This window comes from Daldinia loculata, assembly GCF_022478755.1.
Source record: "Daldinia loculata strain CBS 113971 unplaced genomic scaffold F4817scaffold_23, whole genome shotgun sequence".
NCBI lineage: Eukaryota > Fungi > Ascomycota > Sordariomycetes > Xylariales > Hypoxylaceae > Daldinia > Daldinia loculata.
This window is the reverse complement of record NW_026054877.1, coordinates 33,913-56,161: the sequence shown is the minus strand read 5'-3', so window position 1 is coordinate 56,161 and position 22,249 is coordinate 33,913. Positions and strand designations below refer to the sequence as shown.

Below are 22,249 nucleotides of genomic sequence, written 5' to 3'. Positions count from 1 at the left end.
CCTGAGACCGAATCCCAGCCGAGTCTCTAGCTGCTGAAACCAAGTCGCTGAAACCATGGCCGAAGACTATAGTCGCATTGACCCGACCTCTGTCGACGCGACCGACGACGCGACCGGAGCACTTCCCGAGTCTAACCCTCAGGATCCCGTCACCGCTTCCGTAGACATTTCCACAGACACCCCCTTGTCTAAGAAGGAAAATCTCCCGCCTGTACTCCTTCGCACGCCACCAGATGATAGTAGCTTTGTCGATACTACACGGCTTGACCACGACGATAAGCATCTCGACTCGGTCACCGAAGAGCTGCAAGTCAGAGCTCATCTAGAAGATGTCGAATCTAGTTTTTTACCTCCTTTTTCGCCAACCCAACTCGCTAGCCCCGAGAAAGGTATCGACGACACATATCTATTCGATGCTACAAAGAAGAATCCTCCGGCATCCGCGCCTTTCTTGTCGCCTTCTTTTACTCCCGCCCCCGCATCCAACACAGTATCTCGACCCTCTCCACCCTCCGATTTGCACGACCAGCCCGATTCGCATCCTAATATACGCGCCGACTCGACCCCCGTTAAGATCGACCCTGACATAACAAGTCAGACACCAGACCACAGCCCCCTTCCCTTACGCGACCACGACGATTCCAATGCCGTCGAAATTGGCAATACTACCTCTGCGCTGGAGAACCTATCCTCTCCTACGACTGCTGCCGCGGCTCGCAGCGTATCGAGAGCTATATCCGTAGCTAGCAGACGTACCAACGAGGAGACACCGAGCGAAAATGACGATCGCGATGCTTTATCACACGGTAACTTGGCCCTTGGCGTACCGAGAGACAGCTCGCTTTCCAGAGCTTCGAGTCTCCACCAGCAAACCTCTGATCAGGACCTGAGTAAACTACCGGGCGACAATGGCAGTACACCGTCGATTTCTCTTCAGGTTGGCACACGTCCCAGGTTTCTTCGCAGTAGGCACGGTAGCCAGCGTTCTTCAACTTCGTCCTTCCTCAGTAATGAAGATATCGAAAGCGATGCTACGGTCGGATTAGGTGCTGACTATGCCCTCCAGTCCGGAGGTGCTTTGCCTGCTTTTGGCTTAACGCGGAGCGCCAGCAACACTCTATCTCGCTCCGTAAGTATCGGTAGTATGGCGTCCGGGTTTGACGAGTCTCCGGATCCCATTCGACCGGATGCTCTAGAGCCTCTGGAAGAAGTTGAGAGCCCTATGCCTGACCGTCGTATCGATCTGCTTGCAACTCCGAAGCCGAGGAAGGGCGCTCTAATGGCACCTACTGACACGGTCATTGCTAGACACGTCCGCAACGTGGAGGTACCCGAATCTCTAGCCAAGGAATATAAGACGAAAGGTGGCCTGGCAACACCGATACAACAGCCCTATAGGAAGGTGTCGAGTCTGTCTAGCTATACGCCCGCAAATACTACCACTACCACTACCACCAACACTCGTGGCGGCAAAAATCTTACTCTTAAAGAACAGTCTAGCACGATTGAGCGCCTGTCTAAGGAAAACTTTGATCTTAAACTCAAGGTCATGTTCCTTTCTGATCGTCTTGACAAACTCTCCGAAGAAGGTGTTAAGGAAATGATCTCGGAGAATGTTGAGCTCAGGACGTCATTAGCCGTTATTCAGCGAGACAATAAGATCCTTAGGCGGCGGGTAAAAGAGTTAGAAAAGCGTCTTCGCGACGAGGAGGACCGACCAAGCACTGCGAGGAGCGGATATTCCTCGGACGGGCCAACGACCCCGGCTTTCGATCCTGATGCTCAAGAACGGGAAGAGGAGCTATTGTATCTGAGGGAGCGCGTCGAGGAATATGTAACCGAGATAGAGAGGCTCAGAAATGAGAACATGGCTAGCCAGGCCGAAAAAAGGAAACTAGCCGAAACGGTTAAGTCTATGGGAGATCGCGCCGGCGAGCGCGTCGGCGAAAGTCTGGGTCGCCAGGAGGAAGCTGACGTATACAAGGATCTCCTCGAACAAGAAACGGCTCGTCGCGAGCAGGCAGACGATGATAACCGGAGACTGCGAGATGAGTTATTCCGGATAAAACAGGAGATTAATGGAACGGCTGCCCCAGGCGGTGGCATGCACCACACAACAAATATATATAATATCACGCGGAAGGCTAAGCCAACATCGCCATCAAGATCGCGTCCCGTCTCTGGCCTGTCCGGGGAGATAGATCCTACCACCGCGTCTAGCCAGTCAGCAACCCTGGTCGATGAACTTCGCAGAGAAAGTGAACAGCTACGTCACGAGAACGCTGAGCTGCGGAGAGAAGTCGGCGCGCAGACTTCCATGTTGACATCCCGTAACCGCGAGAAGGAGAGGCTTTACCAGGAGATCGAAGACCTCAAGCTAGCTCAACGTCGCGGAGGTCCAGCAACTTCAACTATCGATAGCCTCCTTGACCGATCGGCGTCGCGTGTGGGCGGTCATGAACGCTCGGCTTCCCGGGGGAGTGGCCGTACGAGACTCACTATGACGGTAGAAGAGGATCCCGATCGTGAAGAATTAGAAAATAAGCTTGCCGAGCACCGCGACAGGATTAACGAGCTCAAGTTTGAAAAGCAAGAGCTCCAGCGCGAATTACAGACGTGTATGCAGGAGTTGGATAATATCAGCGAGTCTAAGAGACAGCTTGAAGACCACAATGGGGCTCTAGAAGAGGAACTCCAAAACACGACGAATGATTTGTTACAGATACAAGGGGAGCGGGATGAAGTTCTACAGGAGCACTCTGACCTCCAAGCTGAATTTGACATTCTACGGAAAGAGGCCCAAGAGGAAATCGATTCCTTGGAGGCCGAGAGTGACCAGAAGACCGAAGAGATCCAGCGGTTGCAGATTGAGCTGCAAGACCGATCAGAGAATTTCGACGCCCTTCAGGAGGAGATGCGCCAGATGAGCGAGGCATTGATAAGACTAGAGGATGAGCAGGAGAAGAAACTAAGAAGAATAGAACAGCTAGAGCAGGAACTTGCCGAGTCTAACAGGGAATCCGAAGATCTCGAGGTTAAACTTCTCGAGTCGAACGATAAGGCGCAGCGTCTCGGGGTTCAGCAGGAATCTAGCCAGGGCGAGATCGCATTTTTACGCGAGGAGCAAGAAGCGGATAAGATTCGAATAGGCGATCTCGAAGCAGCGCTTGCTAATGCCGAGCAGGGTCTTAGAGAGGAGCGCGATCGGACTAAGGAGTTGGAGCAGCGGCTGGCCAACGAGCGGAAGCAGCGCGAGATCGTAGCGGGACGCGAGAAGGAAGAGGTTCAGCAATTCGTTAACGAGCTTAATCGCGAAGTTTCAACCGCTAAAGACGAGGCTAGGCGGCTCCGTAAGAGCTTGACAAGTAGGGAGGTTGAGGCTACAGAATGGAAAGAGAGGCTTATGGAGCTAGAGAACAATCTTCGGGAGGCTTTGGGCGACCTGAATGGAACTAGGTCTAGCCTTCTGAAGGTAAGTCGTATTCACGAGATGCGGTGTAGGTTTCTGGAATATCTAGCTAACCACCTATTTAATAGTCCATCGCCAAGCTCCAAAGAGAGCTCGAAAACACGGTTCGGGAGCTTGACGCTGCGAAGAATTCTATGCTGGAAAAGGATCGCATAATTAAGCAGCGTGATGCCCTTCTCGAGTCTCACGGACTCGAATCCCGGAGGCTAGGCGAGATGCTCGATAAGGAGCGCCAAGCTCACCGTAATACAAAGAATCAATTCGAAACATTTCAGCGCACGCACCAGCACGTATCACGGACCGTCACGAGCCAGGATTCACGTATCTTAGAGCTCGAGACCAACCGTGCGGCAGACAAGAAGAAGATAGCGCAGCTCGAAGTTTCGTTTAAGGAACAGCTAAACGAGCGCAATAATCTACTGCTGGTCTTGTGGACGCGCCTCTCAGCGCTCTGCGGTACCGATTGGGCCCATGATAACAGCCTCATCAACGGACGCGCTTTGCCCTCACTAGAGTCTGTATCTACAATGCTCCCTGGCTTTGCTAAGAACCTGATGAGCGCCGTTAAGACTATCGAGGGCATAGTAGGCAATTTCCAATCCCGCATAAAATCCGTCGAGCGTGAACTGTGGAAAGAGTACCAGTCTCTTGAAAGCAGCCTCGACGCTAAGTCTAAGAAGCTTGAACGTCTCGAGACTATCGTTCGCACCGGAATTGCAGCCGGTCACTTCGATGCGCACGCTAAAATATCTCAGTTAGAGACCGCATACCGGGCTCTCAAAATCGAGAATGCCACTCTACAGCGTGCCAACGACGCGCGCACTCGCGGGGCCGGTTGGACGGGGTCTAAGAAGGCCAGTAGCAAAAGCTCACGCGAGGACCTGATTGACGGAGGTAGCCCTTCACCGTCTGTGCCGACTGGGCCGCATCACCGAGAATCAAAACTCCCGCGCAGCAAGACAACTCACCTAGAAACGCCTAGCTCGAGCGCTAAGAGCGGATCGGGCAGCATGTCTCGGAGCGCCTCTACTATGGGTGCGTCCGAGATAGAGCGGCTAGGTACTTCCAACGGCGATAGCTCTTCCGGAAAGAACAGCGACGACAACCGGTGGATGTTTAGGCTGCGGGAGCTCGAGTACAAGCTCAAGCAGGAGAGAGAAGCCAGGCATATGGACCGAGCGGCGGCCAGACAGAGAATACAGGATAGCGAGCGGCAGAATAACGAGCTTGCTGCCGAATTAGTCCGAGCGAAGAGGAGAGGTAACGGAGAGTAGAACACGCATGCCAGAACCCGAGATTACCCAATATTACGTGGGTCGGTGTTCTGGCTAATACATATCGCGAGAGGGAGCAATTCTTCTTCCTCAGGGAAGCGTGAAGGAAGTTGAACGTACGATACGAATTACTAGTACCTTGTATCAATATCGACGAATGGGCGCTTGGCGTTCCTAGGAGTGCGTTTAGCGGGCATACGCATCTAAGGCGTTCTTTTGTCTGGTGGTTATACAAAAAAGCACATTTACTTTGTTATGGGACTTGAAGGAGATGGGTGGACCGGGTAAAGTCCATAGCCGCGTGTTCATTAGGACGGTTTGGAGAGGATTAGTGATATACTGCAGTTCTACGCTGCCAATTCATACGAATGGTAGCTCTTTTTTTTTGCTCGTCTTCTAGCGTTTTATGTAGGTGCATTTCGATGTGATCAAGTGTTTTCTTGTAAGGACTGTCGTCATTTACAGCTAAAGCCATTAGATAGAGGTGGTGGCTAGAGAAGACGTAAAGGCGCAGGATAGGTAACATGAAGCTATAAAATTATTAATACAAACCAAAGGGATAGACATTTGTTCACTAAGATATAACTAGTTACAGGTTAACTAGAAGTAGCCCTTCCTGGATTAATCTCTGCTTAGATAATTATCCTGGGAACTTTTCTATCAAAATAATATATGATTAGAATATACATAGTTTATGCCATTATACTAGTTAGTTAGATACGATTTAGATTGACTATAAAATAAATCTTCATATGTAGGTAGTTTGCGAAAACTCTCCGATAGGTATGCGTAAAGCTGCTTTTATACAGGCAGTTTAATTTTTGACAATAGTACCTATGTAAAATAGTTGATTTTTCCACAAACCCATGCAAGGCAACCAGATTACCCCAACTCGGCATAGGTACCTAAGGTGGTGAAGATGGTTCGCGAACTACATATAAGCTGCTGCGCCTCGGTACTACCCTGCTGCCTCAATGCAAGGGAGGCCTCTTCGTCCATTCGAAGATGGATAGGTAATTCCGAATGGCTCGCATTCAGCATAGTCTCCAAGCTACAGTGGAATCAGGAACGGTGAATTAATACGACACGAGGTATCTTCCTTTCTTGTTTACTCGTATAGGGGAGCTATAGGAGCTATACGGTCTTAGCAACTAGCTTCATTTCTAGGTACTCTGCTTTTCTCCTTTTAGCGATCTTACCAGTAGCGGCGGCGCTCTCGCCCGCTGCCCGGTATGGGTGCTAATCGGAAACCTGCGCCTGGGGCCGCATCCACACCCGGAGGTATGAGGCATTCCGGGTGGGCTGGGCAGGCGGCTTCACGTGCGAGTGGGATTTCCCAATGTGGCAATATCGAGCCGGCCGTGTTTGGAGGTTATGATACCGATTTTCATTTGGAAGACACGGCATTGTTCTACGCCATTAAGCGACGAGATCCGTCGTGGGCGGAGGGTAGTAATGGGGCGATACCTCTAGGAACGGGGAATCTATACGGCGCTGGCGGCAAGTTTACCGAGACTGGATTCATCGACGTTTCGCAGGGAGTGCTATCACAATGTGTCCCAGACACTGCCAGTACCCTGACGTATTCACCCCCTTCTTCATACCAGGGATCGGTATTGTCATCTATCCAGACAGACTTCATATCCGACATCTTTTCCACAGGAACGCCAAAGTCGCGTGATCATAGCCCCCTACAGGTTAAGGATAAGATATCTACTGAGATAGATGGTTACCATGTCTGTCCAAGGGATCAGTGCAGAGCCAAGTTCATCAGCAAAAGAGATCTTGAAATCCACTCTAGCGTTGGGCATAGACATATCTGCCTTTGGGGTAATAAGGGGCCATGCTCCAGTGCAGGATTCGCAACGACAGAAGAGCTTAATTGGCATGTGAAGCGCGAACACCTACTACTGTGTCCAGTCCCCGGCTGTGCAGAAGACACATTTGTTTCTAAAGATATCCTCGATTGTCACCTAAAATATGCCCACGGCAATGCGACGGTGGTCCCGAACGCCGCACTTAAGCCGGTCAACCTTCTCGAAACCGCGCCGTCGCCGTCAGAACCAGCAGTGAGTAGCCAAACTCAAACTTCGATTAAGAACCCCAATGCCATAGAAGAGAAGACACTCGGAATGAAGATGTCTCTCGATGTTTCGAAGAAGCACTGCAGAGACCGGCTGGAAGCTGTGCTCGAGAAGAGGATGAGGAAAGCTAACGGTGAGTTACGGACTTTATAAGCTTGGTAAAAGCGATAGCTAATAATATTAGGCGGCACACCGAAAACTGGTGAAGATTCTAAGTATCACATTTCCAAGTTGCTAGAATCAGCTAGTTTCCCCATTATTTGGGAACACGGCGTCCTCCCATTTCTCGTCGAAAACATCCCGAAATGGTGTGGCCATGGTAATGTCATTTCCGTCATGCGTGGGAGGAAGCCCGATTCCAGACGAATCTGTATCATGACGAGGCAAAACGTCTCTAGAGCTCGGAGGCTGGTCATTGCAAGCCACGTACGAGACCTGCTGCCAAAGAATCACCATAATTTAGTCACATTCATATTCTCTGTTGGCGAAGTAAGCCGCGTATGGTCGCGAGGTTTAAGTAAGGATATGCCGGATGAGATTTGCCTCCCGCGTAATCCTTTCTGCTATACGAACCCGTGTATGGGGGATAGTATTGGAGCGATATCAGAGGATGGCGATGAGATTACAGCAACGTTAGGACCCTGCCTAGCAGTTGGCGGCGGGAATTTTTGGTTGGTTAATTTTCACCCGTTTATCGACGTGAGTAAAGGAACCCAGCCAGTACCTATCGAGCACCCGTCTCCGGCGGACCGTACAAGATGCTTAGATGAGAAGCATGAAGCTCTAAATGAAAGCAACCTCAACTTCTTTATTGGCAATTTGACGGCAACTTCCGGGTTCGACTTGGAGACTACTCGGGTTTCCCACGATCCGTATTGGGAAGAATGTGACAAGGAACCTCCATTGGTCGTTACAGATTGGGCATTGGTCTCTACGAAGTGTCAACAGGCCAACATGCTGCGAAAGTTCCCCGCCACCAACCAAAAGCAGGAGACTCCAGTAATTTCGATGAGCTCGGTTGTGCCTGGCGCAGCAGTGTGCTCTACAGGACGTACTTCGGGGTTTCAACGAGGTCAGGTTTGCGAGATACCTGCGTATGTCGATGGTTTAGGAAACGGCACAGGAAAGGCATCTCGGGAGTGGTACGTAGAGGAACCTTACCCCTACGACGACGAAGAAGCTTGGATTTGCGGTGGTATAGGGGTTGAAGGCGATAGCGGTGCTGCCATCATCGATTCTGGGACCAACGCTATGATCGGTCAACTTTGGGGGCGAAACAAGTACTACGGCCCTGGGCCGAGGCACACTTTCTTTACGCCCGTATATGACATTTTAGACGATATTCGAGAGAAGTGTGGCGAGGAGCGACAGCCCCAGCTGCCATCATACCGCGACGAAGCAGAATGTTGGCCTGTCTATCCGGTCTGTGAACAATGTTTTAAACTTCGCGAATATCTCGAAAGTCGGCGTAGCTCTCGAGAGTCATTGCTATCTATGATCGGGGTGCACGATGGAAGAGCCGGGGATACTGACAACGAAGTCACATCCGTATCAGAGTTGGCAACACCAAGAGATGCCTCGAACTTACTTCGTCACGTAGGACTTGAAGCAACGAGCCCGTCATTCAGTGGCATGGTATCACCAGCGCCGATCCACGCTTTCTATCCAATTTCACAAACCCTCTCCCCAGGTAATCCCGAGTTGAGAAGTCCCTATGCGCACGCTTTAAAAGATGATGACCTCTACGAAAGATGTCCGGAAACCAATGAGGCCGCAGCGGGTATATTGCCGACACCAATGGCACGTACTAACAGCCGACCGCCAACCAAAAGGCGAAAAGTAATGCCTGTCAGCACCAACCCCTTTTTAGGATCTAGTTAGATATCTCTGAACAGTGTCAACTGGCTATCCGGCCAAGCCCCCACGTGCCATCTTTCTTGCGCGCTGGTCTCGACGGTTGTGATTAGCCCTGGACCCCTTGTTCGCTTCCTTACGCCTCCTAGCGCTTTCGGTATCTTTATCACCGGCTGGTCCGGCAACATTTCCTCCACGACCACCGCCTCTACCTCGTCCTCGACCACCACGGCCGCGGCCACGATTTCCAGATCCGCCTCGGGGATTGTTGGGATTATTTCCTCCACCGTCAATCTCTGAGTCTTCTGCTGCCGATTCTGCTGGGCTCGCACGCCAAGCAGTTGGGGCTAAAGCAGGCTGGTCGCCACTAAACGCGCTGTATTTCATCTCCAACTGTCTCATCTGATGCGGCGTTCTCGTCAGCATCAAGGCCCAACCCTCAATGGCCTCGTCAGTCATTCCCGTCTGCTGTTTTAGTTTTGATCTGCTTTGGCCTCGTCTCGTAGCTGCGTCTCTGCCGAACACCTTTGAATCTGACTGGTAAGCTCTGAAAAGAGCTTCCTCACTTGCGTCCTTTCGTTTTTGGTCATCCGCGTCTTCTGGGTTTCCGTCGTTCACTACCAATCCAGCGTCTGCAACGTCGTACGTATCATCACGTTCGTCATCGTCTGCGTCAAATGCAGAAAGCGCAGAGAGGATAGCAGCTTTGTTAGGAGCGGATGATCTATCATTCAAAATATCATCTGCTGATTTCTCTGGATATCGTTTTCCGAAATGAATATTAGACATATCTACTGCTAGCTTGTCAAATTCGTCATCATCAAATACATTGTGGCGCGTAGAAGGTGAGAGCGGCGGTGTCGGCCGGGGTGCAATATCGCGACTTTTCCTCCTACTTCTTTCTTGAGATCTATAGATAAATTAGCATATACGATGAAGATGGAATATTCCATGTAGACGAACAGCTCCTCCGTGCGGTCTGCAGCGGCTAAGTGAGCCGGTAGGGAATCTTCAAGTAGGTGCGCAATAACTTGTTCGGTATCATCTTCGTATTCATCTAGCAGCTTCGAAACGAAGCCAGAACCTAGATTTGGGAACAGGTCTTGTATTTGGGATATCTGGCTCATGCGATGTATTTTCATCTCTCCCAGGACATCATCGTCCTCGGTCATAATTCCCTTTCCTTTGTCGATCTTCCGTTTAACTATTTTCTTCGGTCTAGCATTACCACCGGGTTTTCGGAAGCCTTCTAGCGCAACAATAATTGACTTCCATCGTGTCGCGCTCGAGCCAGACTGCTCAAATCGGTGCTGAACCTGCTTGAGGATGGGTGTAACTGTAACCAATTCAGCCACCATAGAGTCGTTCACATTCAACGGCCCTGCTTTATGGCTGTCGGCAGCGGCTTTAAGGGAGTAAAGTTGGTCGGTCAGCATGGAAAAATTAGGATGATTACCCTCAGTCAACCCAATTAGACATAGATAAGCCGTTGTCACAATCGCTTTTCTCAAAGGAGGGTTCATGATCTTGTAGCAACTGATGAGCCCATCAAGAAAATCACTCCCGGCCAAGAAGAATGCAGCTATGTCAGGAGATGCGTGGATGAGGTGATTAAGTCTTTTCAACCGAGACTCTAAGGTTCTGAGGTCACCCTTGAGGCCCGAATCAAGATCTACGATCAATGATTTCTTAAGGACGGTCAACGAGTTTGTCACTTGTAGCTTCTGGGAGATCTGGCTGATCAGAGCGGATGTTCTCTTTTTTGAAAATAGGCGGCTAAAGTCGGAAAGGAACTCCCACCGAAGCAGTGAAGGAGGGGGAGAATGCATTCGTAGTAGTCTAGCAACTAGAAGGAAACATTGGCGGAATAGAAGCTTTGCGAATTGTGAGGTGCCCAGCACGGTAGCACCGTTTGCTGAGGCTTCTGCCAGAAGAGAGACGAGAAACGATAGTAATGTTCCATCACCGGCGGACAAGCTAGTAAACTGGTCCTTGGACAAAGAAAGATGAGCCTCTACCAGTGCGAGCCAGTTAGCTAGGCAGGTTTCCCACTCATCGGGGACAATATGATTCCTCCACGGCGCCTCCGGGAAAGGCGCAAACGGAGGGAGAGCGGCCATGACATTCGGAGTGAACAAAACGTTTCGACTGGCGTCTTCAGGGGAACATATTGTGTTGTGTAACTTCTAACGCTTCTTAAACTTGTTCGAGGTATTAAATAATAGTGTCAGGTCCACATTAAGGATGTTCACCGGATGACTCTTTGCAGATGTTGGCCTTTAGATGAGATCAACCATAAGGTATCAATAAAATAAATGTATAACGTATTAAGTACCTAAGTACCTTACTTAGACCCAGGAGCTACTGCTGCACGTACATCCTACATCCTGGATACATTATGTAAGCAGCTGTATGCACTGTGTATCACTAACTCTTATCCTTATCGACTTGAAAGTATAAGGTTAGACCCACTCTAGCCCTTATCCGAACCCACATTGGGGAATTCCAAGCCCATTATCTTTTCGTAAAATATCGCGAACTTTTTTTTCTTTTTGAGATTCCCCTCTACAAACCAACACCCAAAGGTCGCCTTCATCACTTTGCCGAAACGTCATACCGTTCGAGTCGTGAGGGCAATTTCATAGCGCCAACCGAAGCAAATAACCAACATCTTCCCTTTGACGAAGAAAAGATTAAACCCCAACGCCAAGATGTCGTACAACAAGCCCGAGAAGGACTACGCCGGCGAGCAGGCCAAGACTCACAAGATCCGCATCACCCTCAGCTCCCGCAAGGTGGCCGCGCTCGAGAAGGTATGCAGCGAGCTCATCGAGCGTGCCAAGAGCAAGGACCTCCGCGTCAAGGGCCCCGTCCGCCTTCCCACCAAGACCCTCAAGGTTACCACCCGAAAGACTCCTTGTGGTGAGGGTTCCAAGACCTGGGACTGCTACGAGCTGCGCATCCACAAGCGCCTGATTGAGTACGTCGATTGCCTCCACAAGATTTCCGCTTCTATCGTGCCTTGGCAAGAAATACTAACTGGTCTGATAGTCTGAACGCTCCCACCGAGACCGTCAAGCAGATCATCGTTAACATCGAAGCCGGTGTCGAAGTCGAAGTCACCATTGCTGCTTAAAACAGGATGCGGAAATGAGAAAAGGCGAAACGGCGGATGGGTATTGGGGAAGGATTACCTAGACTCAAAGATACCCGTGTTATTTCAGCTGCGTTCTAGAGATCGCCTGCAACTACACATGCCTGCGGAAACTACGCTGCAGCAGAATCCAAGCCTAAGCCAATTTACGAGACCGATATTCTAACTGATCGCTTCCTGTCATTTGTGAACAAGTCTGTTATTCGTGATCCATTTTAATGTAACTCCAGGGTATCTAATTACCACCTCTCAAGACCGCAAACCTTGTAGCCTATTCCTGTCAGACCAGTCGATAAATGCCACTCCTTTCTAGATAATGCATGCCAGTCGCCCTCGAACGCTTTAAAAATAGCCCTACTCTCAAAAGTTCCAGACGCAATCTTCCCTCAGAGGTGGTACTTCGGGCATGTCTCCTTCAAACTTGCCAGTAGCCATCATGGAAGCATACGCTGCTTTGACACTCGCGGTGTACATCGCGAGGTCGGGCTCTGTGTCCTTGTTGTAGCCGGGCGGACCAGCAGGGAAGAAGATTTTACGCCACGACCCATCCGCGTTCCGTACGCCTGGTACCGGATAATACGTGCCACCGTCCTGGGGCATCTCGTCTTGGTATTTATCATCCACCTTCCACTTATATATCACCGGCTGCCCGTTGAACGACACGATACGCCCGTTCGCAGCCTTGGAAATATAGCTTTCAGGGGGTGGGTGCTGCCTGGTACTATCTGGTGCATATGGGCCTGTCGATGCTGCAGACGTAGCCTGTCCCTGCGTTTGCGGTTGTATTTGCGGCTGCGGTTGGGCTTGGGCGAAAGGGTTACTTGATGGTGGTGCGAATGCGGACGGCTTCTGTGCCGTGAATGGGTTGGTAGTCGGCGGCGCGAAGGCGTTGGAAGATGGTTGATTAAAGGGATTGCTGATAGCTGGAGTAGGAGCCGAGGTGTCCATCTGTTGATCAGAAGATGACGCGTTCGTCGGTTGGAGAAAAGGATTGGCGACCGGTTGCTGGCCGAATGGATTAGGCCCCGAGGTCGATGGTCCCGAGGAAAAAGGGTTGGGTGCGGAAGAAGGTGCTGGCGCGCCAAAAGGGTTCGGTTTCTGCCCTAAGGTTGACGGTTGCCCGAAGGCGTTCTGAGTGGTTTGGCTGAACCCGGTTGGCCCTGAGGTGTTGCTTGCAAAGGGATTTGGCTTCTGGCCCAAAGACGAGGTTTGTCCAAATGCGGGAGCGCCTGGTCCCATCTGTGAGGACTGTCCAAACGTAGGTTTCAGAGCCCCCATCGTAGAGGGTTGGCCGAATGCTGGGGCAGATGGCGCGGATGGCGCTGCACCAAAAGGGTTGGGTTTTTGTCCCAACGCCGACGGCTGGCCAAATGAAGTTGTGCCGCCAGTAAACGGATTCGATTGGGGATTTGACTGGGGAGCTGCCGAGAAGGGATTGGAAGCGAGAGGATTGGGGAATCCCGTCTGGGGGCCAGACACTGCATCTCTTGCAAATATGCCACTGGTATTACCTTGTGGACTGCTCTGCTTGCATATATCTATACGGTTGGGATGCTTATTCTCGGCAGAGAGGATGAAATCGATTGCACCATCGAGGTTGCTCAGCGCCGTCTGGTTCTGCTGTTCAGCTTGTTGGATAAGAGCTGCGATCTCCGACATCTGGCTCAAAGGTCAGCAATGCGAAAAGAAACAATATCACCAAATCATACCGCCTGTTGCTGATTACTGGATCCCCTAACATATAACATGACTTCCTCAGGGCTTTGCTCCCGTGGGTATCCTCCGAATAATTGCTCCGGGGCATCCCTCCCGGGGCCATAACATGACAACATCCATGATGGCCTCTCAATTCCCAAATCCGTTCGTATAATATCTTTAGTGATCTTGTAGGGGTTCTCTTGGTTCCTATTTCCTCCTGTGCTTAGGGCGCTGAAACGGTTCGTACTGGAGCTAGGAGCTCCGAACGGATTCGAATTCGCGTTAGTGTTGGCGCCCGGGTGCTCAAAGCGGCAGGCGGCTGCGTTCACAAACGTTAGTTTTGATACCTGGAAATAAAAAGGGGAATATATCATACTATCATTTTTACAATAGCCTCGTTGCCAGAATTTGCAGATGCGCCCCGCCATGTCGATAGGATGGGTGAGGTGATGATGTGGTTGTGTTAATGGACAAGCTCGAAAAGCTAACCTAGAGGATTTTATCAGCCTTTTCAGCCTTGCAGGAGACTAATGTAGGTCCCCGTGTTCCCTACATGTAGTGGGGCTTTAATATCTTAATACCTATGCGTTTAAAGATGCGATTAGATCATCTTTAAGCGCATATGTACCTTTGGAGAGTTGGAATGTTTTCTGAACGTGGAAGCTTCAATTTAGTTGAAGCTGATGAACATTCTTCTTTACCTCTTTCCTCACGAAATAGACAGATCCACTAACCACATTCATAAAGCTAATGTCAAATACGTACATGTATCTATGTACGTATCTTTAAGCATCACGTGGTTCTACACTCTTTTCGTTACATGTAAGTACCGATTGATTGATCCACGGCTTCATCAAATCACCAGACAGAAAATATGTCACCAAAAAGAATTTATTCACGTAATCTTCAAATTTCTATATACTTGTCGAAAACTACTACCAAAAATGTCAGGCTCGCGGCATACCTATAAGTATTTGTTTACATATAACTAGCCCATCTCAACTATCTCATCCTTGCGCAGTCGCCTTCACAAGAGGCTTCAATCCTCCCTCAATATAGGCAGACGATCTCCAATCCGACCAGTCATGCTTCAGGAGACCCCAAGTCTCTTCAAAGTCCTGTGTTCCCGAGCGGACATAGTAGCTACCCGAGACGACCCAGATAAACCATCCAGCCTTCTGCTCAGCCAGGTAGCTGGCGATGCAAGTAGCATACGTTCCCTGCCACGCGTTGCCCGACATATCGAAGCCAAACTCGGTTAGCAGCACCGGGAACACGTTAACCGCCTTGGAGTCGTCTGCGTGCAACGCCTGGAAGCCGCTGTTGTATAGCGAGCTCTTGAGACTGTTGCAGTTGCTCGCGCTGTTCTGGTAGTTATGAATCTCCAGCACTAGCTTGTTGGCATAGCCCTGGAAGTCTGCCGTACTGAACTTGGCGGTTCCCGGTGTGAATGCCGTGCCCTGAACTACTGGCGTCACGTAAGTATCGAAATCGAGACCCGAAATGAAGATAAGCAAATTCGGGTTTGCTGAGTTGATCGCACTTGTTCCTTTCTTGATGTTTGTATACCAATCCCGCCAGTTGTATGATTGGCTGCTAAGCGTCGGGTTGCTGTCGGGTTTGCGAAGCTCGTTGCGTAGCGACATCGACGTCAGCGCCGGCCAGTTTTTCCCGTGATTTGCCATATACGAGAGACCTCTAGTCCAGTTTTCCACGTCTACATCTATGTCAGCTGCGCGTGCGAAGACTAAGGAGTTCAATGCCGCGTTACTTGCGGATTAAGATAGCCCCAATTCGCATATATAGGTCGTGTACATACTATAATCTGTGTCTCCGAACCAAGAGTTGCCGTCGTTGGTAGAGCAGCACCAAGCAGCCTTGGACATATGGTTATCTAAGTGGACAAAAACCTTTTGCTTTGCACACTCGGCGGCGACGGCGTCAAAAACTTGAAGGCGGGTAGTACTATCGTTGAAAGAAGGGTTCTTCGCAAGAAATTGGCTATAGACTTTGGGTCCGTTTGTCTGGCCGAGCGCCTTGGTAAACGAGTCCTTCACGGTCGTATCCTTGCCATTGTTGCTATAGATCTCGTCTATCATTTGGATGGCGTACGTCAGGCGAATCGCATTCATGCCCACACTCTTGATCTTGGAGACTATGCTCTCGATAGACTGATAGCGAAGTCCGTCTGGAATCATTACTTCTCCGTGACCCGGCCAATTAGTGCCTGCATAGACGACATTTTCACCTCGCGCATTTTTCATGTCGCGGCCAGATGTGACAAGCGGTCCGTAGGGCCAACTATCGGCACGAGCATCAATATCCACCTTCAATGGTGAAGCCCAAGAGAAGGATGGGATGCCGCCCAAGGCAAGCAAAGACACAAGAGAACGACGCAATCCCGAGCTCATCATCGTGATAGAATGGCGTATTTCCTGCAGTGATCATCATATCACCGCGAGGGACCGTTTCCCACGGGGTGTTGTAGATTATATGCTATTTGCCAAGAAGAGCTTCACAACATACGAGAATATTGTTAGTGCCCTAGATGCCCTAGAACACCTAAGCAAGCTAGGGTATACCACCTATACGAGAGTGTTGTCTGAGGAAGTTCCAAGATTCGGGAGCTCGTAGGAACATCTTCCCGAGCGGCCGACTTTTCACCACCTCTCATGTTACGACTACGGTATAATCACAGCTTATGTAGTATTTACCCAGGGACGAAGAGGATTTGGATGCCTATTGAAGATCAGAAAGTGTGGGGGACAGGGGCCGCCGATGGGCAAAACAAGATAGGAATAAATATTTCCGTCGTCATTCATCCAGATTGCCGGCATATCATCTCCACATTCACGTTCTCGGCCAGCGGAAGTATAGAACTTATCCTAGGCTAGATCCAGCCGGCCCGTCCAATATTAAACTAGGTACCGGTATTTATGTATCTAGCTACTCTTGGATAAGGGGCCGTCGCCGACTGCTGGACTTAATTAATCCCGGCCAGTTCCATAAGGGGAAAGCAACAAGGGTTCTTTAACATGAATGAATACGAGACAGGGGATGCCCACCGCCAGGTTTTCTAAATATAATTTAGGCTGGGCAATTCAGATCGCCTACCTTGCCGGCTTCGAGCTTGCATAGGTACCTAGTTTCAATCTCATCGGTTGGCGACCGCATACATCATCCATTTCGTAGGTATCACTCCTTTTTATCATATCTGATCGAGAACACCCAAAGTTTTAAATACGCTTCCTAAACTCAACCATAGGACCATCTTTTAAGCTCGTGAATTGGTCGATCAGCTGGAACTCATCCACGCGTCGCCGACCCCATTCAAGATCAGGATTGCCCTCTGCCGGATCAAAGCCGGCTGACTTACGCAAATCGTACATGTATAGCGTTCTAGCCAACGTCGTCATCATCTCAATATATGCAAGGCCCTTTCCTATACATCCTCGAGGTCCGATGGAGAAGGGGCAGAAAGCGCTCTGCGCCAGCGATATGTCTTGCGCTGTCACATTGCTTCCGCTTAATTCCCCAAAGGTCTTACGCGAGCCCTCGATCCAGCGCTCTGGGACGTACGAGAACGGATGCGGGTAGTACGCTGGATTGTGATGAATAGTATAGTGAGGAGTGCCAACGACGATCCCTTCGGGTATAGACTCGCCGTCAATCGTGATACCGCCTTTCAGGACTTCGCGAGGCAAGATTCCGCCTACCGAGGGAGACATACGCATAGCTTCGTCGATGCACGCCCGGAGGTAGGTACACGAGTTTAGCGCTGGGCCTTGACAGATCTCTTCTACGTCGCTAAATTTCGCCCGCACTTCTTGGCTCGCTTTTTGCAATGCCACTTGATTACGGACCAGATAGAACAACGTTGCCGCCATCGCGGTCGACGTCGTGTCGCTTCCTGCGATGATCCTTACAGTACTGTTAGCCAACGCAGCCTACACACGGGGTTGCCTACTCGGATACATACAGCAGATTTGATTCTCCCCATAACTCGCTCGTCGCAAATCCCTGCCCGGTTTCGGGGTCCCGTGCTTTAAGCAGATGGTAGAAGAAATCGCGACGGTCCGAATCATCGCCTAAATTGGTGCGTTCCGCAAGCTGGGCTTTGCTGTATGCCATGTACTTCGCGCGACCAGTCGCAATTCTGCGGAACAAGATCTTATCAAGGTGAAGCTTGCCGACGGCAGACATGGTTCCGCACTTCCATAGTTAATAAATGGATAGGTACCTTTCAAAAAGAAAACGATAGGCTCTGGATACTCACGATAAGGTGCCTCGTGGTAGCAAGCGATACCAACTCGAGCGCGTACCGATTATCGGGCTTTTCCAGCATGTGGAAGGCTTTCCCAAAGCACAAATCACCGAGTATGTCCATGGCAAGGTAATTACACCAGTCAGCCATGTTCTTAGCTACGGTCCATCCCTTTTTCTCGTCGCTCGCACCGAGGCCGATCTGCTCGCAGAAGGATCGCACGTTGGATAGGATGTACCTCTCCATCTCCTTGACGGCTCCATCCGAGAACGCCTGCGAGAGGACCCTCCTCTTCCGGGCATGCAGGGCTTTATCTCTCGTATTGTGAGTATTGGATGCCGGGTGTACGAACGCATCGTAGAACTCGGCCTTCCGCACGTTAGATTTAAATCCGTAGATATCCTTTAGGGCCGTGTTTGAGTTGAAGGAGACGCTGTTAGGTCCAAACCGCACGACCTTTCCATATTTCTCGTGTAATCGCCAGAACTCCAGGTGTCGGTCTCCTTTCCAGGCGTGATATAATTGGTAGGCGTCTGTGATCTTGGCTATAAACGGACCCGGATACTTAGCTAGAGGGTGAAAGAATAATCGATAGATAACAAGTCCAACAACCTAGGGCATACACCGGTCAGTGTGCTCGAGCTTGATTTATATACAATTGCTGTAGGCTTCTTACGTAAATTGATGCTAACGCAGCCGTAACAGTGACGAAATATATTAAGTCGACGAATATCATCGTCATATTCTGTACTATGTAGGAAGGATACCTAGAGAGGTATCCTTTCTATGATAAGGTAAATGATGAATTTATTTCTGTCTCTCAAGTTTGTCGTCGCCGGAAGGTTAACAAAATTTGCTTATCATGGCCTCGTGTTTATGCTCACTACGTGTTCGTGTAGTAGCTACCATCTCTATCTCTTATACAATATCTATCACCAGACAGTTTAAATATATCCAAGATAGAGGATCTCGGCTTTTCACGGTAGCAAAACTGCAATAGCAAGCCGAAAGTACGGAACCCAGACGGAACTGACGTCGTCCATTTTACCCAATGAAGTTTAAGGCCGACGCGGTTACCAGCGGAAACCTCAGAGCCGCGTCTCCAATTCGAAGTTACTATGCTTCTAGCTTACCATCTTTCCTACCTATCACACTTTCACAGATGTAATCATTCTGTCACGAGGTCCAGATTGGTTGAGTACTTGGTCGTATATGCCGATCTGTGGAATTTGTCAACCGTTTTATGCCGCTGCATTTGATGTTAGAGTGCATACTCACCACCCTCACCTACCTATTAGAACCCGTAACCTAGCTCGTTTATCATTGTGTTGCTATCTTGTCGGTAGGTATGATGAGGGGAGGGTTACTACAGATGGGTTAATTCCGTGCTCTAAGATAGACTGACGACATACCTGCAAGGCCCTTCGTCTTAACTGTTTTAGTAGTTAGTTAATCTTAGAGCAAACTTTGTTATAAACTCTAATAATTCGAGTACTTACATGTAGGAAGTAAATTCGAGAGAGCATTTTGTTATGGTTTTATATACCAATAATACCTGAAATATACCCGGTAAAACAATTAAAGTTTAGAACCTTAAACACCGTACGGATCCGTAAAAAACGCAGCCGGATAAAACAATTATAACTGTGCATAAAATACGAAAATACGAGGTACATAGTATTATTTATTTCATTATTTTACCGTTTTGTTAAAAGTTAATTAAACGGTATATATTTAGCTTAATATTTTAAGCCATACATATACCGTTTAATATAATAAAAACTTAAATTTATGTACGTATTTTTTATTATACCATTTATTTAATTAAATAATATATATACGGTTTTTTTACCGCACGTGTTAATTTTTTAAAACGTATATAAATTTAAGCCATATTTATACCGTTTAATGCAATAAGCGGTATAAATACCGTTTAATTAAAATAAACCGTTTAAAAATTAAACCGTTTAAAAATTTAAGCCGTATACGTATAACGTAATACATATATGTATAATATAATAAATATAATTAATTAAATATAATTAAATAAATTAAATTAAATAAATTTAATTAAATAAATTTAATTAAATAAATTAAATTAAATAAATTTAATTAAATAAATTAAATTAAATAAATTTAATTAAATAAATTTAATTAAATAAATTAAATTAAATAAATTTAATTGATTTAATATGCGTGGTTTTATATGGTTTTATATGTGGTTTTATATATGGCTTTATTTAATATGTGGTATGTGCGGCGTGGGTGGTGTATACGCACTTGCCTTGTTAAATACATATATATTACATTAAAAATATTATCGTACGCGCGTAACGTAACTGTTTATATTAATTAATTTATTTAAATAATGTGTATATTTTAACCAATTGAAAAATTAAATCTTGTAATTTTATAACTGTAACATTTAAATAAAAAATATATAACATGTAAAAAATAAAAATATAACATTATATAATTAATATAACAATATTATATAATTAATATAATGTTATACTTTCTTTTTACACATATGTTTATATACCATATAAACCGCTCGAAATTTTAAACCGTTTAAACTTTTAAACGGTTTAATTATAATAAACCATATTTATACCGTATAAATATAATTTATTATATAAATAATTTGTTTTAATTTAACGGTTTTTTTTTAAAACGTTTAAAAAATTTTAAACTGTTTAATTAAGCTTAACGTTTAAAAATTATAACTAAAACCTTTTTTTTTATAAATCAAAGCGGTTTAATTTTTTAAACAGTATATATACGGTATATATACCGTTTAGTATACCCCCCTATGTACGGTAAGGTAGTGTCCCCCATGCGTACCCCGGCACGTCACCTAATCATGCATATGATACTAACTTTAAATAGCGAGGTATGTAACCTAATGTACCTAGATGCATTAGGTACATACATGTAGGTAGTAAAGTCACCTGAGGTACAATGCCTAACATACCACCTGTATGTACCTATCAAAAGTGTAACGTCGAAAGACCCCTAACTTTCGGTTTCAATTGGATCTTCAGGGGTCTTCGTTGGTTCCTCCAGTTAAGCCAGTGGCCTCACCAGCGCTTTCACCCTTCCCCCCCTTGGTCGGTGAAACATTGCGTATCATGGCCTGTATTTCCGTGTAGGAAGGTGTGCCTTCGTTCATCTTTGGTATTTATTTTCCGTCCTTTCCTCTTATACGAAACATCATTATTCATCCCATCCATTCTTTTCTGCCCTTGCAATTTCCAACTATTATACTTTCTTTTTTTCCTCTTTCAGCTTCGCTTTAGCACATGCGAAACCTCAAACTACACCGAGGTCACAGTCATTCTTACTAGCGTTACCTGTCACTTGGTATTCGGAAGCACCCGAACTTGCAAATCAGCCATTTGGGTAATGAAGAAGACGATCGTGAAGTACAGCACCGAACACGCCCCGAAACCCAATTATTGCCTATCTCCTACGTAATGAGTCCTCTCCCGATTAACCAGTCGATACCATCGGCGGCATCGCTGGCGTCGCACTTTGCTCGAGCCATCTCCCACGTCTTGACGACGCGCGACGAGGACGAGGATGCAAAGTGCCACCCGCGACCTGACATAGACCTTTGCGAAAAGCCCCAAGCATCCAATCACACGATCGAAATCTTAATCGGGGTATTAGGGTAAGTCTATATTCTGGTTGCGAAAGCTGAAGAAAAAGAAAGGAAGAAGATAAGACCTATAATTTGCAAGGAGAATACCCGTTGACGAGACCCTTTAATAATAGCGGCCTCCTCGTTGTCTCAACAGTCAGCATTCTTCTTGTGCTGCACATCCGGCGCCAGCGGCAAGACAGGCGAGAGTTTCCCAAGAGCAGCCAAGAACTTGATGATTACGGTGTCGGCCCTATGCCCCCTACTACTACTACTGCTGCTGCTGCCAAGCCTCCCAGACCCACCAAACCTCAGAACGCGTATCGCCAGCCGCGCGCGGAACCAGACGATGGCGACGACCTCAAACCGCCCGGGCGGCGGGATTCCCTAAACTCTCTTGCGCGCTCCATCCGCGGTAACCCAGATGCTTACAGATCAAGGCCAGATGACACATCGCTCGATATGAAACCCGTAGAGCCGGCAAGTCAGCTGTAAGGGGGAAGAGGAAGAAGAGAAAGGGAAGAGAAGGGTGAGAAGGAGAATGTGATACCCATCGTCAAGCCCTGATTTATGAAGATCAATAAGTAAAATGAGTAGATCTAGCGATAGGTCAATTTGTAGTGGAACTGTAGTTTTCGTCTTCAACTACCTAAGCTCTCGCCCAAAATGATTGTGGATTTTGCTTCGCTTCTGTCTACCATGTACATATGATCTTGCATCATTCTTGCTAAAACTAGCTTGTTTAGCTTCGAGCTATACGGAATAGATAGAGATGACTATATTCAATATAATAGATATGACAGCCAAGA

General features: G+C 47.9%; 7 protein-coding genes across 7 annotated transcripts; 3 read left to right on the top strand and 4 right to left on the bottom strand.

Moving 5' to 3' along the window:
• Nucleotides 1–5,771: 5,771 nt before the first annotated feature.
• F4817DRAFT_100446 (uncharacterized protein) lies at nucleotides 5,772–9,093 on the top strand. The gene is made up of 3 exons (XM_049297328.1): nucleotides 5,772–5,834; nucleotides 5,911–6,960; nucleotides 7,012–9,093. Exons 2-3 carry the CDS (start codon nucleotides 5,976–5,978, stop codon nucleotides 8,706–8,708), a joined length of 2,682 nt encoding a protein of 893 aa, XP_049159216.1. The 5' UTR covers nucleotides 5,772–5,834; nucleotides 5,911–5,975; the 3' UTR covers nucleotides 8,709–9,093.
• On the bottom strand, nucleotides 8,721–10,975 carry F4817DRAFT_100412 (uncharacterized protein). The gene is made up of 2 exons (XM_049297327.1): nucleotides 9,645–10,975; nucleotides 8,721–9,591 (listed from the first exon to the last, which is right to left on the bottom strand). The coding sequence occupies exons 1-2, from the start codon at nucleotides 10,799–10,801 to the stop codon at nucleotides 8,733–8,735; spliced, it is 2,016 nt and encodes a 671-aa protein (XP_049159215.1). The 5' UTR covers nucleotides 10,802–10,975; the 3' UTR covers nucleotides 8,721–8,732.
• A 292-nt stretch (nucleotides 10,976–11,267) lies between these two features.
• Nucleotides 11,268–12,006, top strand: F4817DRAFT_100402 (ribosomal protein S1). The gene is made up of 2 exons (XM_049297326.1): nucleotides 11,268–11,661; nucleotides 11,733–12,006. Exons 1-2 carry the CDS (start codon nucleotides 11,393–11,395, stop codon nucleotides 11,815–11,817), a joined length of 354 nt encoding a protein of 117 aa, XP_049159214.1. The 5' UTR covers nucleotides 11,268–11,392; the 3' UTR covers nucleotides 11,818–12,006.
• Nucleotides 12,007–12,195: 189 nt separating this feature from the next.
• F4817DRAFT_358569 (uncharacterized protein) lies at nucleotides 12,196–13,961 on the bottom strand (the record flags this gene model as incomplete). Its single annotated transcript, XM_049306045.1, has 3 exons — nucleotides 12,196–13,494; nucleotides 13,545–13,852; nucleotides 13,910–13,961. The coding sequence occupies 3 exons, from the start codon at nucleotides 13,959–13,961 to the stop codon at nucleotides 12,196–12,198; spliced, it is 1,659 nt and encodes a 552-aa protein (XP_049159213.1).
• A 571-nt stretch (nucleotides 13,962–14,532) lies between these two features.
• F4817DRAFT_100374 (glycoside hydrolase family 5 protein) lies at nucleotides 14,533–16,195 on the bottom strand. The gene is made up of 2 exons (XM_049297325.1): nucleotides 15,353–16,195; nucleotides 14,533–15,250 (listed from the first exon to the last, which is right to left on the bottom strand). Exons 1-2 carry the CDS (start codon nucleotides 15,945–15,947, stop codon nucleotides 14,541–14,543), a joined length of 1,305 nt encoding a protein of 434 aa, XP_049159212.1. The 5' UTR covers nucleotides 15,948–16,195; the 3' UTR covers nucleotides 14,533–14,540.
• Nucleotides 16,196–16,598: 403 nt separating this feature from the next.
• F4817DRAFT_100331 (cytochrome P450) lies at nucleotides 16,599–18,727 on the bottom strand. Its single transcript, XM_049297324.1, has 4 exons — nucleotides 18,474–18,727; nucleotides 17,810–18,409; nucleotides 17,513–17,745; nucleotides 16,599–17,454 (listed from the first exon to the last, which is right to left on the bottom strand). The coding sequence occupies exons 1-4, from the start codon at nucleotides 18,537–18,539 to the stop codon at nucleotides 16,770–16,772; spliced, it is 1,584 nt and encodes a 527-aa protein (XP_049159211.1). The 5' UTR covers nucleotides 18,540–18,727; the 3' UTR covers nucleotides 16,599–16,769.
• A 2,122-nt stretch (nucleotides 18,728–20,849) lies between these two features.
• Nucleotides 20,850–22,247, top strand: F4817DRAFT_336773 (uncharacterized protein). Its single transcript, XM_049303214.1, has 2 exons — nucleotides 20,850–21,470; nucleotides 21,575–22,247. Exons 1-2 carry the CDS (start codon nucleotides 21,274–21,276, stop codon nucleotides 21,933–21,935), a joined length of 558 nt encoding a protein of 185 aa, XP_049159210.1. The 5' UTR covers nucleotides 20,850–21,273; the 3' UTR covers nucleotides 21,936–22,247.
• The last annotated feature ends 2 nt before the right edge of the window (nucleotides 22,248–22,249 follow it).

Coding starts and splice junctions, on each gene's coding strand:
- F4817DRAFT_100446 (XM_049297328.1), top strand. CDS start 5,976: ATGGGTGCTAATCGGAAACCTGCGCCTGGGGCCGCATCCACACCCGGA. Junction 6,961..7,011: donor GAGGATGAGGAAAGCTAACG/GTGAGTTACGGA, acceptor TAATAATATTAG/GCGGCACACCGAAAACTGGT.
- F4817DRAFT_100412 (XM_049297327.1), bottom strand. CDS start 10,801: ATGGCCGCTCTCCCTCCGTTTGCGCCTTTCCCGGAGGCGCCGTGGAGG. Junction 9,592..9,644: donor GCAGACCGCACGGAGGAGCT/GTTCGTCTACAT, acceptor ATTTATCTATAG/ATCTCAAGAAAGAAGTAGGA.
- F4817DRAFT_100402 (XM_049297326.1), top strand. CDS start 11,393: ATGTCGTACAACAAGCCCGAGAAGGACTACGCCGGCGAGCAGGCCAAG. Junction 11,662..11,732: donor ATCCACAAGCGCCTGATTGA/GTACGTCGATTG, acceptor CTGGTCTGATAG/TCTGAACGCTCCCACCGAGA.
- F4817DRAFT_100374 (XM_049297325.1), bottom strand. CDS start 15,947: ATGATGAGCTCGGGATTGCGTCGTTCTCTTGTGTCTTTGCTTGCCTTG. Junction 15,251..15,352: donor GTTCGGAGACACAGATTATA/GTATGTACACGA, acceptor ACATAGATGTAG/ACGTGGAAAACTGGACTAGA.
- F4817DRAFT_100331 (XM_049297324.1), bottom strand. CDS start 18,539: ATGACGATGATATTCGTCGACTTAATATATTTCGTCACTGTTACGGCT. Junction 18,410..18,473: donor CTGCGTTAGCATCAATTTAC/GTAAGAAGCCTA, acceptor TGTATGCCCTAG/GTTGTTGGACTTGTTATCTA. Junction 17,746..17,809: donor CTACCACGAGGCACCTTATC/GTGAGTATCCAG, acceptor TAACTATGGAAG/TGCGGAACCATGTCTGCCGT.
- F4817DRAFT_336773 (XM_049303214.1), top strand. CDS start 21,274: ATGAGTCCTCTCCCGATTAACCAGTCGATACCATCGGCGGCATCGCTG. Junction 21,471..21,574: donor ATCTTAATCGGGGTATTAGG/GTAAGTCTATAT, acceptor CTTTAATAATAG/CGGCCTCCTCGTTGTCTCAA.